The sequence below is a fragment of the Hyperoodon ampullatus genome (genome assembly GCF_949752795.1).
Source record: "Hyperoodon ampullatus genome assembly, chromosome: 6".
Taxonomy (NCBI): domain Eukaryota; kingdom Metazoa; phylum Chordata; class Mammalia; order Artiodactyla; family Ziphiidae; genus Hyperoodon; species Hyperoodon ampullatus.
Genome location: NC_136919.1, coordinates 51,270,650 through 51,285,793, shown reverse-complemented (window position 1 = coordinate 51,285,793; position 15,144 = coordinate 51,270,650). Strand labels below are relative to the sequence as shown.

The 15,144-nt window shown below is 45.8% G+C and overlaps 1 protein-coding gene across 1 annotated transcript in view; it reads right to left on the bottom strand.

Moving 5' to 3' along the window:
* Positions 1–358: 358 nt before the first annotated feature.
* MOB3B (MOB kinase activator 3B) overlaps positions 359–15,144 on the bottom strand; it is a gene marked incomplete at both ends in the record, with an annotated part of 104,684 nt that continues 89,898 nt past the window's right edge. Inside the window, 2 exons of the mRNA XM_079706702.1 lie at positions 359–388; positions 4,985–5,187. Of these exons, the coding sequence (XP_079562828.1) occupies positions 359–388; positions 4,985–5,187 (233 nt within the window). The remainder of the gene's footprint in view (positions 389–4,984; positions 5,188–15,144) is intronic.

Below are 15,144 nucleotides of genomic sequence, written 5' to 3'. Positions count from 1 at the left end.
AACTGTGAACTTGCTCGAGTTCAAGTCATCTTCAGCTGTTGCATTTACATGAAAAATAGATCATTTGTCACATCTATGTCTGTCAATGCTCCAGCCTCCCCCTCGCTGTTGGAGACCAAATGAAATCACGTATTTCTCTGGGTTCCCAGGCTGCTGCAGACCAGCAGGTCCCAACGGGAGCCATGAGGCAAACCCTGTGGACAGATGGACGTGCTGGCCTTCCTCACTGGGCTGCCGAGGTGACCTCTTCCCAGCTTCTGAATTCCAAGCTGTATTCCCCCTCAGAGGCCTGATAGGGTGACCAACTGTCCCCGTTTGCCAGGGACAGTGTTTTCCCAAGACATGGGATTCTTCTGTGCTAAATCTGGGAGGCTTGGTCACTGTACACCTGGTCCACCAGGACATACAGACAGTGTGAGAGCATTCAACATCCTCCTAGGTGATATAGTTGGAATCTGGATCAGGGAACTGATGGAGCTGGGGTCCCAGCTTTCTCTGTCAGGCCTGAGGCTGAGGATGCACCCCTTTACTGCTCTGCACCTTATTTTGCTTTTAATCTCCACTGCTAATCTGAGAGCATGAAGCTTTATTTCCAACTGTGGATAAGTGGAGGTCTGCAGGCATGTTCTGAGATGAGGGTGGCACCAAAGAAGGAATGACTAGTGTGTAATCCCATTGAATGGGGATCATCCTCAAAGTACTCTTCCGGATTCAAAAACACACTAAGCATTTATTAGGTGCTTGGCAACACAGGCAATACAAGCATATGTCCCGTTTACTACCAGCCCTCAAGGAGTTGACAATCCTGTGGGAGACACTGATACAAATACAATGAACTATATCTGCTACAAGGCTACCTAGGGGATCTCCAAGATGGCAAAAGGCCATGGGAGCTGGGGAAGGGAGAATTAGGGTACCTCTGCTTACTATATGACAGCCACTGTACATTCGTTATCTCATTTAACAGCCAACATTTCTTAAGCACCTATCGTGTGACTAACCCATTTAGTTTTTTACAATTCTATTATTATACCTATTCTACAAATGAGTAAAATGAGGCTTTGAAAAACCGTGCTCGAAATTGCGAGTTAGTGAATGAAAGGTCCAGGGTTTGAACCCAGAGAGTCTGAGCCTTGTGGTAAGCACTGTCTTGAGACTGAATCTCCTACCCTTGTGGGCTGCTGTACCCTCAACACAACCAGTGTGTTGGGCACTCAGCCAACATCAGACAAAACTAACAGGGCCAGCTGAGGAGCATGGCTGTGCGTGGCGGGAACATGGCAGAGAGAAACATGAGGTGGGGCTTCTGCATCCTACATTGTGGAATCCCGAGGCATGACATCGAGAATGTCCCACTGGAGGTGTGGCGACTCTGGAGCTGCTGATGTTCAAAAGGAAACTGGCCTGACAAGTGCTGCCCTTCTGGTCCCTAGCTGCATTAGATTCTAAAGAAGGTACTAGAACAGGAAGCCAAATGCCTGACTTCTTCATCATCCTTCAAGGACCAAAGATGAGCGACAGTCATTATTTTATATTTTTTTAGACTGCATTTGTCAATTCTCAAAAGCTTATCTTTCTTATACAATTAGAACATCTGAGCAACTTGCCTTGCGTATATAGGGTACTTGATATATGCAAATCAAATACATACGTATTGATTTCATATAATATGACTGATTTTAATACTACAGCATTGCAATAGTCGACTTGGAAGTTAGGTATTCCAGCACTTTCAATATTGAAAGTGCTCGTTTCAGTAATAACAATCCACAAGTGCAATATTCTTAGTGGCCATTGAACTGTGCTAATGACTGTCTTCAGAAACATTCTCAATATCTTTTTCTGTTACTTTCTAGGTTTTGATTTGTGTAAAATGAATACATAATTTCAGACAGTTAAGCATTAAAAGCACTTGTTATTAATATGTACAAGCATTGAAATTAATCTCCCTGTAATTAAAATGAACAAAACATAAAGGTAGGCTGTTTCAAGCAAAATTTAAAGAACTATAAGCTTCTGGGAAAAAAAAATGATATCCCTTCTTGCTCACACCTACTGTTAATAATTCCTGGTTAATCCAATCATAGTTTGTTCCCCATCCCCCGAAATAGGCTCTTATCTATTGATAGAATAACTGGGTTGTTCCAGCCCTTTCTGTGACTCAGACTTCAAGTCAGTTCCCGGCACTGCCAGGTGTTAGAATCCCTGGGGCCCTTCTTCAGTTGTAGAAAATACAGTTGACCCTTGAACAACGTGGGGGTAAGGGGCCCTGACCCTCCATGCCATTGACAATCTGAGTATAATTTATAGTTGGGCCCTCCATGACTGAGTTTCCTCCGTATCTATGGGTCTGCATAAACAGATTCAACCAAACTTGGATGGTGCAGTAATGCAGTATATAGCGTATAAGTGGACCTGTGCAGTTCAAACCCATGTTGTTCAAGGGTCTGCTGTAACTGAGAGTGCTCTGATGGCAAAGGAAGGCTTTATCTACTTGTTAACTTACACTCGGCTTTGTCCTACAATGGCCTTCATGCTTCCGTACGCAGAGAAGAAATTAACATTCAGCTCTCTCCATCAGATGTTTCTGCTCCTTTAACTCAGAGAAACCCAAACTTGAGTGCTGAGGAGAGCCTCTTCCTTCCAGTGGACCTTTAGGGAAGGTGTTTCCCCTCCACCTGAACATGTCAACTGAAAACAACTGAACCAAACTCCCCAGAAGGAGACTCCTCCTGGAGATCAGAGTGCTTGCTCCACCCTCTTCATTCACCTGCCCCTATCCACTCTGTCCTTAACATTTTCTGAAATTAGCTTTATCAGCTCCTTTCAGGCCTTTAACTCCCTTTTGCTGTTTGCACAACCTTTTCTGTTTACCCACAACAGCCTTTATACAAGACAAATGAGCAAAACCTCACCATGATTATGTTTTAGTTCCTTTCCACACTACTCGTCCAACTGAATCCAGAGACAACTTAGTTCTTGCCAAGAGCTTTCTAGGAAGTGGTTGTGAAAGAAAATGAAGAAAATAAATGCTTTAGCCAATGATATAGCTCACTTGTACCCAGCGAGTCTTGCTTTGTTCCACAACTCTCGAGTGACACACAGAAAAAATGGGTTTTTTGCCATGTATTCTCAAAGCGTCATTATAGATTTCAAGTTGAGAAACTCTAAAGGTGATATATAAAATTCCCCAACATCTTCTCTGCCAGATACAGGTACTCTACTGTATTAAACATGTCTTTTGGTTTTTGTGTTTTGATTCTTGAATATCTGGGGCCTTGCTGAAAAGGGAGGGATTGCCCCTTCTAGGGCTAACCAATTTCTAGAGATTGTAGACAACTCCTCCTTGAGCTGTTTACTCACCAATCAACACAAACCAACCAATCCAGAGCCCACTTTCCCAACCACCTCCACTGTGACCTCTTAGGGTTAAAATCCCTTTGGCCTAATCACCATAGCACCAGGTGACCAGCTAGGGGCAGCTCCCCTGCCCCAGAACCTGCTGAAACTACTTAAATTAGTCCATGTTTAGCCTTCTTACCCTGCCTCGCCCATTCCTTCCCACGGAAACCACAAGAAAGGCTCCTGCCCGTGTTGTCCCTGACCAGTCTGCGTCCTTCCCCATGTTGTCCTCACACCGTGGTATACCCCCTTCTCTTGGGATCTGTGAGTAAAACAAACTATCTTTTCAATGGCAGTCATGTCTTTTTCTTTTTGGTTTTAATTAGTTTTGATTGAGTAGAGCTGCTTTGGCAGTCATCTCTTGATCTGTTGGCCTCACCATACATAAATAATTTAAAAAACCTGTATTTTAAAAACATGTACATCAAGAGAAAGGAAGACAGGCTAGCAAAAGACCAGTCTGGCTCCTGTGCTCAGGCCATTGTTCAAATGGAGTTGGATGAAATTTAGTTGCTCTGTCAGTTATATTTAGCAAAACTGTCACGTTTAACTGTTTCAGGAAAAAAGCATGATTTTACGATAAAGCACTGATTATACTGGATAAGACGGTACTAGATAGAGTTGCTAGAGACAGCTGTGATGAGGGTACCATAGTATGTTATATGTCACAAAAGATGTAGGGTTTTTAGGGGCCCTTGACTTCCAAAGCACAGTTTGAGTCCTACTGTAAAGATAGTCTATAAAGAAAATGAAAGGGGCTTCCCTGGTGGCGCAGTGGTTGAGAGTCCGCCTGCCGATGCAGGGGACGCGGATTCGTGCCCCGGTCTGGGAGGATCCCACATGCCGCGGAGTGGCTGGGCCCGTGAGCCATGGCCGCTGAGCCTGCGCGTCCGGAGCCTGTGCTCCGCAACGGGAGAGGCCACAACAGTGAGAGGCCCGCATACCGCAAATAGAAAAAAAAAAAAAAAAAAGAAAAGAAAATGAAAGGACTCCCCACTCACTTAAACAATAATAGTAAAGTTTTTTTTAACCAAGTGCTCTGGATTCTCATATATTCCATTAAAACTGCACTGCAGGAGATTCAGTATGAAAAGCAAAGTCCCCATGATACTGTATTCTCATCTTGGGCTCACCTCTCTCTATATCTCTGGAGTAAAAGCTACTCAAAACTAGTTTAACTTGACTTTGTGTATCTAGCAGGTGCCACCCAGTAGGTGCTGAATATTTAGTCACTGACTGAAGAAACGTTTCTTACCTTCTTTGGAAAACAGTGTAAGAGATGACATAGAACTCAAAGATGCCCATTTAAGGGGTTAAGTGAATAGGTGACTGGTTTTGGAGCTGAGAATTAAAGCTACTTCCTCTGACCCAAACCATGACAATCCCAGGGAGAAATGTAAGACCTCTGTTTGATGGCCGCGCACATCTTGGCATCTCCTGCCCTTTAGCTGACCTCTAACTCCTGTCCAATTCTGCAATCCTCTGGTTAGGAGCTGGCCATCAGTTTGCATGGGCGAGGCAGTGTTCTGTGACAAGTGGCTGAGCCCCTGGGGTGACCAGGGTGCCGCACAGTGACACTTACCAAGGGCTCCAGCTCCTTGCGGTCTATGAGGTTCATCTCAGTGACGAAGTAATAGAAGTGTTTGTAGCAGGTATTGACGTGGGCCTCCGCGCCCATCACAATGACCCGGTCGAAGTGGTGGATGTAGACGTGGACGAAGACCCGGAAGAGGCGACACAGGATCTTCTTGCAGATCTGCAGGAAGTTCTTTGGGAAGGGAACACCTAGAGAAAGGGAAAAAGGAAACAAAACCATGATGGGGAAGCTCTGGCAGGCCCCGAGCACACGTGTGAGGCTGGAGAACAGTCCTGGACCCGGCCTTCTGGGCCAGCCTGCAGATGCCTGGCTCTGTGTGGGCAGCTGCATTGGACATTGTCTGAAAAAGTGGCTAAAATGGTGTTAAATTCAAACACCAACAACCACGAAAAGACCAAAAAAATGAACAAGAGGGCCAGGTTTGTTTCTTTGGTTATATCTTTTTTGGTGCAGATAAACACACAGAAATATTTATTTTTAGATAGAAACAGGCACTCTCCCTTCTTGCTTTTTTACTTTTCCCACTTTTTAGAGCCCAAGAAAGTTCCTTTTCCTCTTATCTCTAATATAAGAAAACTGGTAGAAGGAGGGCGATGATCCAGGGAGACTGGCACTCCTTGACACAGAGTAATAGGGAGCGGTGAGGGCTGCAGCAAATTAGAAAGCCCTTTCTCGTCAAAGGAAGCAGCCGCTGCACAACTCAGTCAGTGGTGGCCAGATGGCCACAGAAGCCCGGGGCTGCGAGATCTGGTTTTGCAAGATGATTCAGAAATCTGGGGTTCTATATGAACTATCTGGAGTTCTATTTTTAAAAGGATAGAAATTAACCTGACATTTAAAAAAGAAAAAAATACCGCAGGTCAAAACAAAACATCTTCCTAGGATAACTCGGCCTGCAGACTACCAGTTTGCAAATTCTGATCCAAACTTTTTCTGAGATACACTGTTTCTGAGGTGGGCAAATGCAACAAAACTTCATGGAAACTTCGCATTATACTTATTGTCACCACATCTCCTTGAGGGAAGGTAAGAGTTGGGGGTTGTTTTTCCTAACACAGACTGGATGAGGGGGCAGAGGCATCACCCAGATTTCCTGTCTGATGACCACTACTCCCAGCTTGGTCAGAGCAACAAATAGCAGAATCCCAAGCCCACTTCCTTTCTGCTTCTCAGACACTGCTTAAACTCTTGGTATTTACACTGTTCTTAAGCAGTGACGTCATGGATTCCAAAGTTAAACAGCCTTTGAATTCCTATTGCGCTCCTCTTCCAGCCGTAGGACCACAGACAAGTTATTTAACCTCTCTGAGCTTCACTTTCTCCATATGTAGGGTGCAGGTAAAATTGCCAATTGTCCTGAGGATTAGAAGTGACAACCCTGTGACTTTTGTTTTTCTGTCAGTTAAGGAGGAGTCAAAACAAGGCCTTTTTTGCATGGCCAGGAGTGTCAGCATGACTAAAACCCTCCTACAGCGCCCAGGACAGAGTAAGCGCTTGCTAAAGGGAATGACGCCTCTCCGGCCGGCTCTCTGCTTTGTAGAGCTGGAACATCTAGCTGTTGTTATAAGGCAAGTAATTACCCTTATCAGGAAAAGGCAGACATGACCACCAGCCGTTTGGCAGAATTGCAGAGCTGCGCTCAGGGCATGTCCCTGGTCCCCAGCAAGCCTGGAGTTTTGCTGTCCGTGCCTCCACAGGGTCCCAGTGGCAGCTGTCTGGTGAGAGACACTGTAACGGGATCACCTGGGACACCGAGGGCAGGATGAGCGACGGAACACAGCTGGCAGCTGGCAGAGGCAGGAATCTGCCTCCCCAGGGTCCGGCACTGATATTGGCTTTTCTTCCGAAACAAAGTGGCAACATATCAAATGAACCCAGGGAGAGACTTGGGCACAGCTTGGCAGCTGATTGTCTGGGCAACAGATGCTGGGGTTTGAGGGTGGGGTGATGTAAAGCTGGCCGAAGGTGGAGGGCAGCTCCCCGCCAGAGCGGCTAGGTGGTTATCTCTGCTGAAGGGGGGTCCAGTGAAAACCTCTGCTGCCAGGCTGGGAGAAGGTCTAGAGGCTTCAAAGAAGCCTGAGGTCCAGAGGTGATGGAATCCCCCATTATCCATATTCAAGTGTTGATTATGTTCCCATCAGAACGGGAGTCCTGGAACCACACGGACACAACAGCAGAGGTTGACATGTGTTACTTTCGCAACCTGTCCGTGATGTAGGTTTTACTAGTCCTGTATCACAGATGAATTAACACCAAGCACAGATTAACTTGCTCCAGGCCACTTAGGTAAACAGTGGCAGGGCTGGGATTTGGACCAAGTCAGCCTGATTCTAAAATTTAACAGATCTGGTTATGTTTGGAGTGTGATTCTCTTTGCCAAGGATAAAAGCACAGCTTAATTGCTAAATGCAACGAGGCATCTAAAGATTAGTCTTTGGTGGCACAGAAATATAATTTTTAAAAAGGAGAGGGGTGAGGAGAGAAGGGTGAAAAAAGTCCAAACCCTTGGGAGCCACAGATCCGAGTTACTAAGAGGTCAGCTAATACTCTGAGGCCCCAAGGAGAGATGTGTTTTCTCTGCCGGTGCCTTAGACGATGGACCTGGGACTAAGAGTAAAAGCCAACATTTACTGAGCACGTAACAAGTCTAGGTACTATTATTGTTTCCATCTCATAAATGAGGAAACAGACTCAGAAAATTAAGTAGCTTACCCAGGTCATGCAGCTGGCAAATAGCGGAGGGGTTTGGACCCAGGATTGTCTAACTCCAAAGCCCATGAGTACCCACTACTCTGAAATCTGGAGATGTTGCTCTGGGACTCTGCGCACACTTCCAGCTCCCAAGCCCTTCCTTCCTGGGTGGCCTGAATCCCCCCAGGGGCGTTCACCTTTCACGTCACCAGCTGCTAGGGGACACAGGGATGGGGGGTTTCAGCTGAGCCAGTTCGTCTGCTTGGCCTTTAAAGCTGGTGCCCACACCCCACACACTGACTGAAGGTAAGGCAAAATCTTGGACACACCAAGGATGTTCATGGCACTTGTTGGGTCCCTCTAGAGTGTCCCCAATCTGCATCCCCCCACACCCCTCAAGTCCCTACATCTGATCAGCTTTGAGCTCTTGGCTCTGCCCTCCATTCCACACCTGGTCTCTGGCCTTGCCTTTGGCCTTGAACTTGGTTTGCTCTTGCCTCTCGCATTTGGGCTATGGCTGGGAATGATCTTCACAGTATAGAGAAGAGCTGATTTAGAGTCTGGAAGACCTAGATTAAAATCCTAGCCCTGTCACTTACTAGCTGTATAGGCAAGTGACTTATCACTCTACTTCATTACAAAATGGAGAAAAACATTTACTTTCTAGGGTTCTTATAATAGTATCTGTAATGTGTCTGGCACATGGTGGGAACTTTGAGATGAAGTCCTACTTTTGTTATTTCCCACTTGAACTCCTTGGGTAGGTAGGACCCCAGCCTCAAATCTCTTGGCTCTGGCTGCTAAGTTGGCCCTGACTCTTCCACCATCCCCTTCCTTACATGTAATTCATTCTTCAAAAGCGAACATTGCAAATGGTTCAAGTAAGGACATGCTCAGCATGCACCATAGTCACCCCCAGGCCAACATGGGAAGCTGAGAAGTCCTAGGCTGGATTCGTAGGGAGCCTAAGAACCCTGGTGGGTTCCCTGCTAAGCCAGAGATAAAATCCCAGCTCACAGAGTGTGGGGTTAAGAATAAGAAAGCTCTGTGGCATTTGGGAAATTCACTCAATATTATTGATGGTTCAGGGTCCAATTCTACAGTTTGTATACTATCTTAGCCCTTTTCTCCCTTTCTCTTCTGCCTTCCAAGTCTTCAGATTTGTGTGTGTGTGTGAAGACTTTAAATAAACCGTCAGAAGGTGGGAAGTGGAAGATATCACCCCTCTGGATGTCCACCACTCTGGTGGACCCTGGAACTCTCATCCTGTGTAACTGGCCTCACGGCAGCAAGACAGGGTAAGACTCAGTGCTGGTCTACTCCTTTCCCTGACAGGCTCCAGAGGGACCAGTTCACGAAAATTAATTTATCTGAGGGTTTCTTGTCTTCATGGTGCCGGTAAGAAGTATCTAATCTCCATTAAATAGCCACAGAAAAATGAACCCTGAGAGAGGCCTGCTATGTGTATGTGTGATGTCATTTATTCCCAGTGAAATCCTGAGCTGTGATACTATTATTTCAGCAATTTTTTTTTTAACGTAACTGTGGCTTAGTTCAGCTAAAGTGTTTGCCTGTCCCCACAGATAAAAGGATGTAGAGATTTGACTCCGAAACTCGGGCCCTTTCTTTGGCGTCCTGCAGTTACACTCCATGGCACAGCGAAACTCACTGTTAAGATGACCATTTTCTGACCTCCACTGGCTCAGTACCTGGCTTGCAGAGGAAGCTCAAAAAAATGTTTGTTTGTTTTCGATAAATACAGGCTAACAGTAGGAAGAACGAAAGGCTAATGAACCATCTCAAATGGACACTGGACTTGTTAGCATGGCAGCCTGAACCTGAGGAGAACGTGCAAGGAAGGCTCTGGGCAGAGGGCAGCCTATGTGTTCCAAGGGGCACCAATGACCCAGCTCAGGACTATATCCAACCCCGTCCTTTTGTCCCTTCTCCTATACATAAGGCACTGGGGACCCTCCACTTTCGTACTTCCCAAGGTCTGTGTTAAAAGTGACTAATTCTGGGAGATCCTTGGCTAAAAAAGAGGATCACGAGGTCAAGTATACTAGTCAAAATGCTGCTTTTATAAATGTTTGCAATATACCTAAAAATAGTAAAGGATCTGAGAATTCCTGTAGCCAAAAGTCCTATTTAACTCTGGAACCCCCTTTTTCCTGTAATAGCTATTGGTTTAAGAGTCTGTAATCAGACTTCCCAGGTTTCATTTCTGGCTCTACTACCTATTAACAAGGTAACCATATGCAAACGGCTTCGTATCTCTAAGCTGCAGTTTCCTCAACTGGAAAGAAACAGGGATATTTATGTTATCTGTAGCTCAGGGGGTTGTTGTGAGGATTAACTACACACACGTAAAAGGCTTTGCTAATACTTTGCAGATACGAAGCACTCTGGTGCACTGTTAGTTTCAGTATCTCATGGACCAAATGTTCTTTGTAACATACTTTGGGATTAAATTCCTCCTGCATATTTATTTTCAGGAGGGCAGTCTTGGTATTAATCCATCAATCCAGAACTTGCAAAGAATTTTGAGTGGTAGGTACTCAATTAAGCCCTGGATGATATTTGACTTTGCATTATTTTCTACAAATTTCTCATATTTATGTCTTGTATTACTGTAAGTTCCCTGAACAAAGGGACTGCTTTATACTTTGATTCTATCTTTAAAAGCACCTGGCACAGGGCTAGGTAAGGAACACTCATCATTCAAAGTTGAATCATAAGACAGCAGTGATCTTATTTAGTCAAGATGTGAATCCATCATCGCCTATTTGGGGGAGGAAAAAAGCCTACAGCAGAAATGATAGCTTTTTGCCAGAGTCTTGATATGGTCCTGGCATGCAAGGCTACACAATGCTCTTCTATGGAGGAGAGCTCTGAGATGGAGAACGTTTTCATCTAGCCTAGTGGGTGGGAAGAAAGAATCTGAAACTCCTTTTTTTTATCATTAAAACCTCCCTTTTTTACCTTTCAATATAGTTTTTCAGGGAGGTGATAGTTAATTTTCAGTCACTGTACTCAATTAGAAAGTTAATGCCAGACAATATTAACCAGAAGTCATAACTGAAATAGACTGCATATCTGAAGGATTTGGAGTTAAACTTTGACTAGTCTTATAATAACCCAGGCAAACCTTCCGACAATAATCTCAGACAGATATGTATTGATCATATAGAAAACAACTTTTGGAATAGGTTAGAGAGGCTTTGTTTTTTTTTTTTTTTTGGCCATGCCATGCAGCATGAGGAACTTGCCAGACTAGGGATCGAACCCGTGCCCCCTCCATGGAAGCGCGGAGTCTTAACCACTGGACCGCCAGGGAAATCCCTATAGAAAACAACCTTTGAACAGAAGGTCTCTACATGATTTGCAAGCACGATTGATCTCAGAGCCTCCCCTTCCTCTACCCTACCCTGAGCCATAGCCCCTGACTCTCAGATTCAAGCTGGGAAATTTCAGACTCCAAGAAGCTGGCTCGAAATGAGAAGATGTGTTCAGATGAGCTTCAGAAAGAGGTGATAGACATCTAGGTGTTCAAGGATAGATCTGGATGGCTCGGGGCAGGCCGTGTGGCTTGGTCTCTGCAAATGGGATCAGTGAGCCTAAAACGGGACCAGGCTGAACTCAGATTCCAGAATGAGCCCAGGCAAGATGCCTGGGCTGAGGTCAGAATCCCAGACCAATCTCTCACATGTTCCACAGGAATTTGCTCAACAATTAGACTCAAAGCAAGACTAGAGTTTGCTAAGTGATCAGGCCAAGGAGAAGGCCAGCCAGAGAGTTGGGGTGAAGGAGGAGGGTGCAATGAGCCTGTGGGGCTTGGAGGCCCTCTTGAAGGCCCGACCAGGCAGCTTCACAGCTCTGTTTCTGCTGCTGGTGAGGACCTGGTACTCAGCCGGGAACCAGCATCTGACAGAGCCCTGCTGAGTTTATGAATGTGTCTAACCACAAACTTTCTGATCTCCAAGCCACATTGAGTGTGAGAGCTAAATTGAGCATGGAATATAATAATTTCTCTGGGGCCCCATGGGGATTTGCCTTTCATCTCTGACTCAGTAACTATTCTTTCTCCCACACAGAATTGAATAAAAATTCCAGTAATTTCTGAGCTTCAATCCATTTTCTTTCTTCCTCATCCCCTCCCCTCCCCTCCCTTTCACTTAGCCCCCAAATGCCCCATTCAATCCTTCCTTTTCAGGCACCTCTGGAAAAAAAAAAACAAGAAGTTGTCTAAATGGCTTGTGTTTTTATCTTTTATCCTGTTATGGAAGCTGCAAAAGGAGAGAGTCCCTCAGAGAATGCAGAGATGCTATGACAGGGCCACAGATGGGAGATGGAGGTCCCAAAGTCAAACAAGACCCAGGCGGCAGTTTCCAAGCTAGCTGCTACCCATTCTTGTTTTCATGGTTTTTCTCTTTTTTCTTCTGGAGAGAAAGCCAGATGCTTAGGGCTGAGAACCTGGTCTCTGACGGCACTGGATTGAACCTGGGCTGTGGAGCTCTGGAGAGGAGGGCCTCAAAGCCTGTCTACAGGGACACCAGAGAACTGGCCCCAGAACATCCCAGGTTCCACAAGCAGCTGGCAGACATTCCAGCCCGTCGTTCACCTAGCTAATGCCTCTTCCTTCTGTAGAGCTCAGCTGAAGGCCTCCCATCATCCCCAGACTCAGGTTGCCTGGCATGTGCCATCTGCTCCTGTAACTCTCCTGAGCACAGATCCCAGATGGCAATTGCACACTGACCTGTGTGGGTACTGGCTCAGGTCTGCCACCCCCTCCAGACTGTACGCTCCCTGAGGGCAGGGAGTGCATCCATGCTCCTCCCAGAAGGATGCTTAGTGCCCAGAGCGGAGGTACACCAAAATCAAAGCTCAGAAAGGTGCAGGGACTGACTGGCCCGGGGTTTAGAGCTAGTTTGTGATGCAAAGGGGTCTGAATTCAAGTCTGTCTGATTCCAGAGCCTATGCTCTTTCCACTCTGCCAGGAAACTGGATGGGATTCTTACGGCTCGTTTCATCTCTTGCCAATCCAACTGGCAGAATTGGAGAAGCCAAATCTGTTAAAAGATGAAGGTGGAAAAGGGCATATTGGCTCTTACTTCCCCAAAGGCATGTGTCATTCGTGGACACTGGTTAAGCGTCTGGCTCTGGTGTCAATCACTGGTTTCAGGCTGCAGCTGTGGAACTCCCCTGATACTTGCCCGGGAGTGAGTTTGCTAACTTCTAAAAGGCTCGGTTTCCTTATCTGAGGAATGAGGATAATTATACCTGGTAGTTGGTGAGATTGGGAGGATTAAACACAGAGCCTAGGGCCAGCAGGCTTTCAGAGGCATTTGGCAAAAGGCCGCTCATGTTATTGCTGCTCTAAAAGGTGAGACTCTTCCTCATCAGAGTCTAGGGTGGGGGAGGGCAAATGAAACGGCACAGACGGAGCTGCCTTTTCTCTAAAGGACAAACTCTTCCTGGAAAGCAGATTTGGACCCAAGGTGATATACGGAAACACCGTGTGAACTGTCCGAGGAGCTTCCACGTGACACGAGATGAAGCCTAGTGCCTTGGTTAATCTAATCCCTTGGGGACCCCAATGGCACGTCAGTAACAACAACCAGAAATGCCTATCTTGAGCTCCTTCACACTGTCACTCCTGTCTGAGAGCATCTGTGCTGTCCTTTGGGTCTTTGGGGGCCAGTACCAGGAGTGTGCATGTGAAAATCCCTCTACAAGTCATAAGAACCACTCATTCTCAATAGCTCGTGAATAAAAGCAACATCCCACACACGTGGGAAAAGAAAACAGGCCTCCTCCGGCAGCGTGGCTGAGAACATACCATTTCCAAGATACTTGCAAAACAAAACACAATTCGATCACAATGAAGAAAGAAAAAGAAAGAAAGAAAAGAAACCTTAACAACATAAACCTACTTCTTAAAAATCCTCTCCTAATAGTTTATTCTCTTGCCCATTCCATCCACATTCTCCTGCCTCCTGCAAAACATATACATATATATTTATCTAAAGAAGCCTCATACTCTTGCTGATGAAAATTCAGCTTTGGAGGGCCGATTCTTCTAAGCAGATGTTTTGTGTTATCTCAGTGCATTCCTCAAGAAAGTGTCTGTACACCATGCCAAGGAAAACAATCCTGGGGAGCAAGACTTTGTTCCTCTGCCTGAAAAAAAAAGGCCCCAAACAAGCTGACAGCTGCAAATGGTTAGAAATAAACTGGCTACTACTCTCTTCCCCAGCTGCCCCTCGCCCCAACCCCGAGTTACCCTCGGACCCATTACCACACTGGCCAGACCAAAAGAAGGGAAAACAGAATAGCAAGTGATGATACACTCTAAACAGACTGTTAATTCCCTCAGACGTGCCATTTGCGAGGCAGAGGAAGTGCTGTTTCAGCCAGCCAAAGGAGCCTGCCTGTCACCTGCCCCTTCCTGTCCCCAGCACCACTTCTCTGCTGCTGGAAGCTCCTTCTTTGCACAGGCTCCGGAAGTGCAGGCTCAGCGGCCGTGGCTCACGGGCCCAGCCGCTCCATGGCATGTGGGATCTTCCCGGACCGGGGCACGAACCCGTGTCCCCTGCATCAGCAGGTGGACTCTCAACCACTGCGCCACCAGGGAAGCCCTGGAAGCTCCTTCTTATTCGCGTCCCCATCTCCAGGTTGGCTGGCTGCCTTCCCTCGCTCTGTCCTGGCGTGGAGGTGGAAGTACATCAAGAGAGACCCAAGAAGACCTGAGAAAGGCATTCATTCACTATGCATTGGCAATAAAAGCCATTAAAGATGAATTCTAGCTAGTTCAGACCTGCCGCGTTTGCTGAAAATCAAATGGCCCAAATGAGACAGAGTGAGCTGAGAACATGGTGCTAATGAACCTCATTAGAACTGGAAAGTCAGACAGAAGCACCAGCACTTTGATCATCAGCCCCAGTCAGAATTTGAAAATGACTCAGCCTCCCGGTCGTGGATGATCTGTTGTGAGTATTTTCACAAATAAAACTTTTCTTTATTCACCAGCAGAATCTTCCTTCCATTATGTGCAGGGCACTGAAAACCCAGTCTTGTCGAGGTGTGGTGTATATGTATATATGTATGTGTATATACACATACATATACACAATGGAATATTACTCAGCCATAAAAAAGAATGAAATAATGCCATTTGCAGCAACATGGATGGACCTAGAGATTATCATCCTAAGTGAAGTAAGTCAGACAGACAAATATCATATGACATCACTTATATGTGGAATCTAAAAAATAATACAAATCAACTTACTTACAAAACAGAAATAGACTCAGACATAGGAAATAAACTTATGGTTACTAAAGGGGAAAGTGGGGGAGGGATAAATTAGGAGTATGGGATTAACAGATACACACCACTATATATATAATAGACAACAAGGATTTACAACAAGGATTTATTTATTTATATTGAA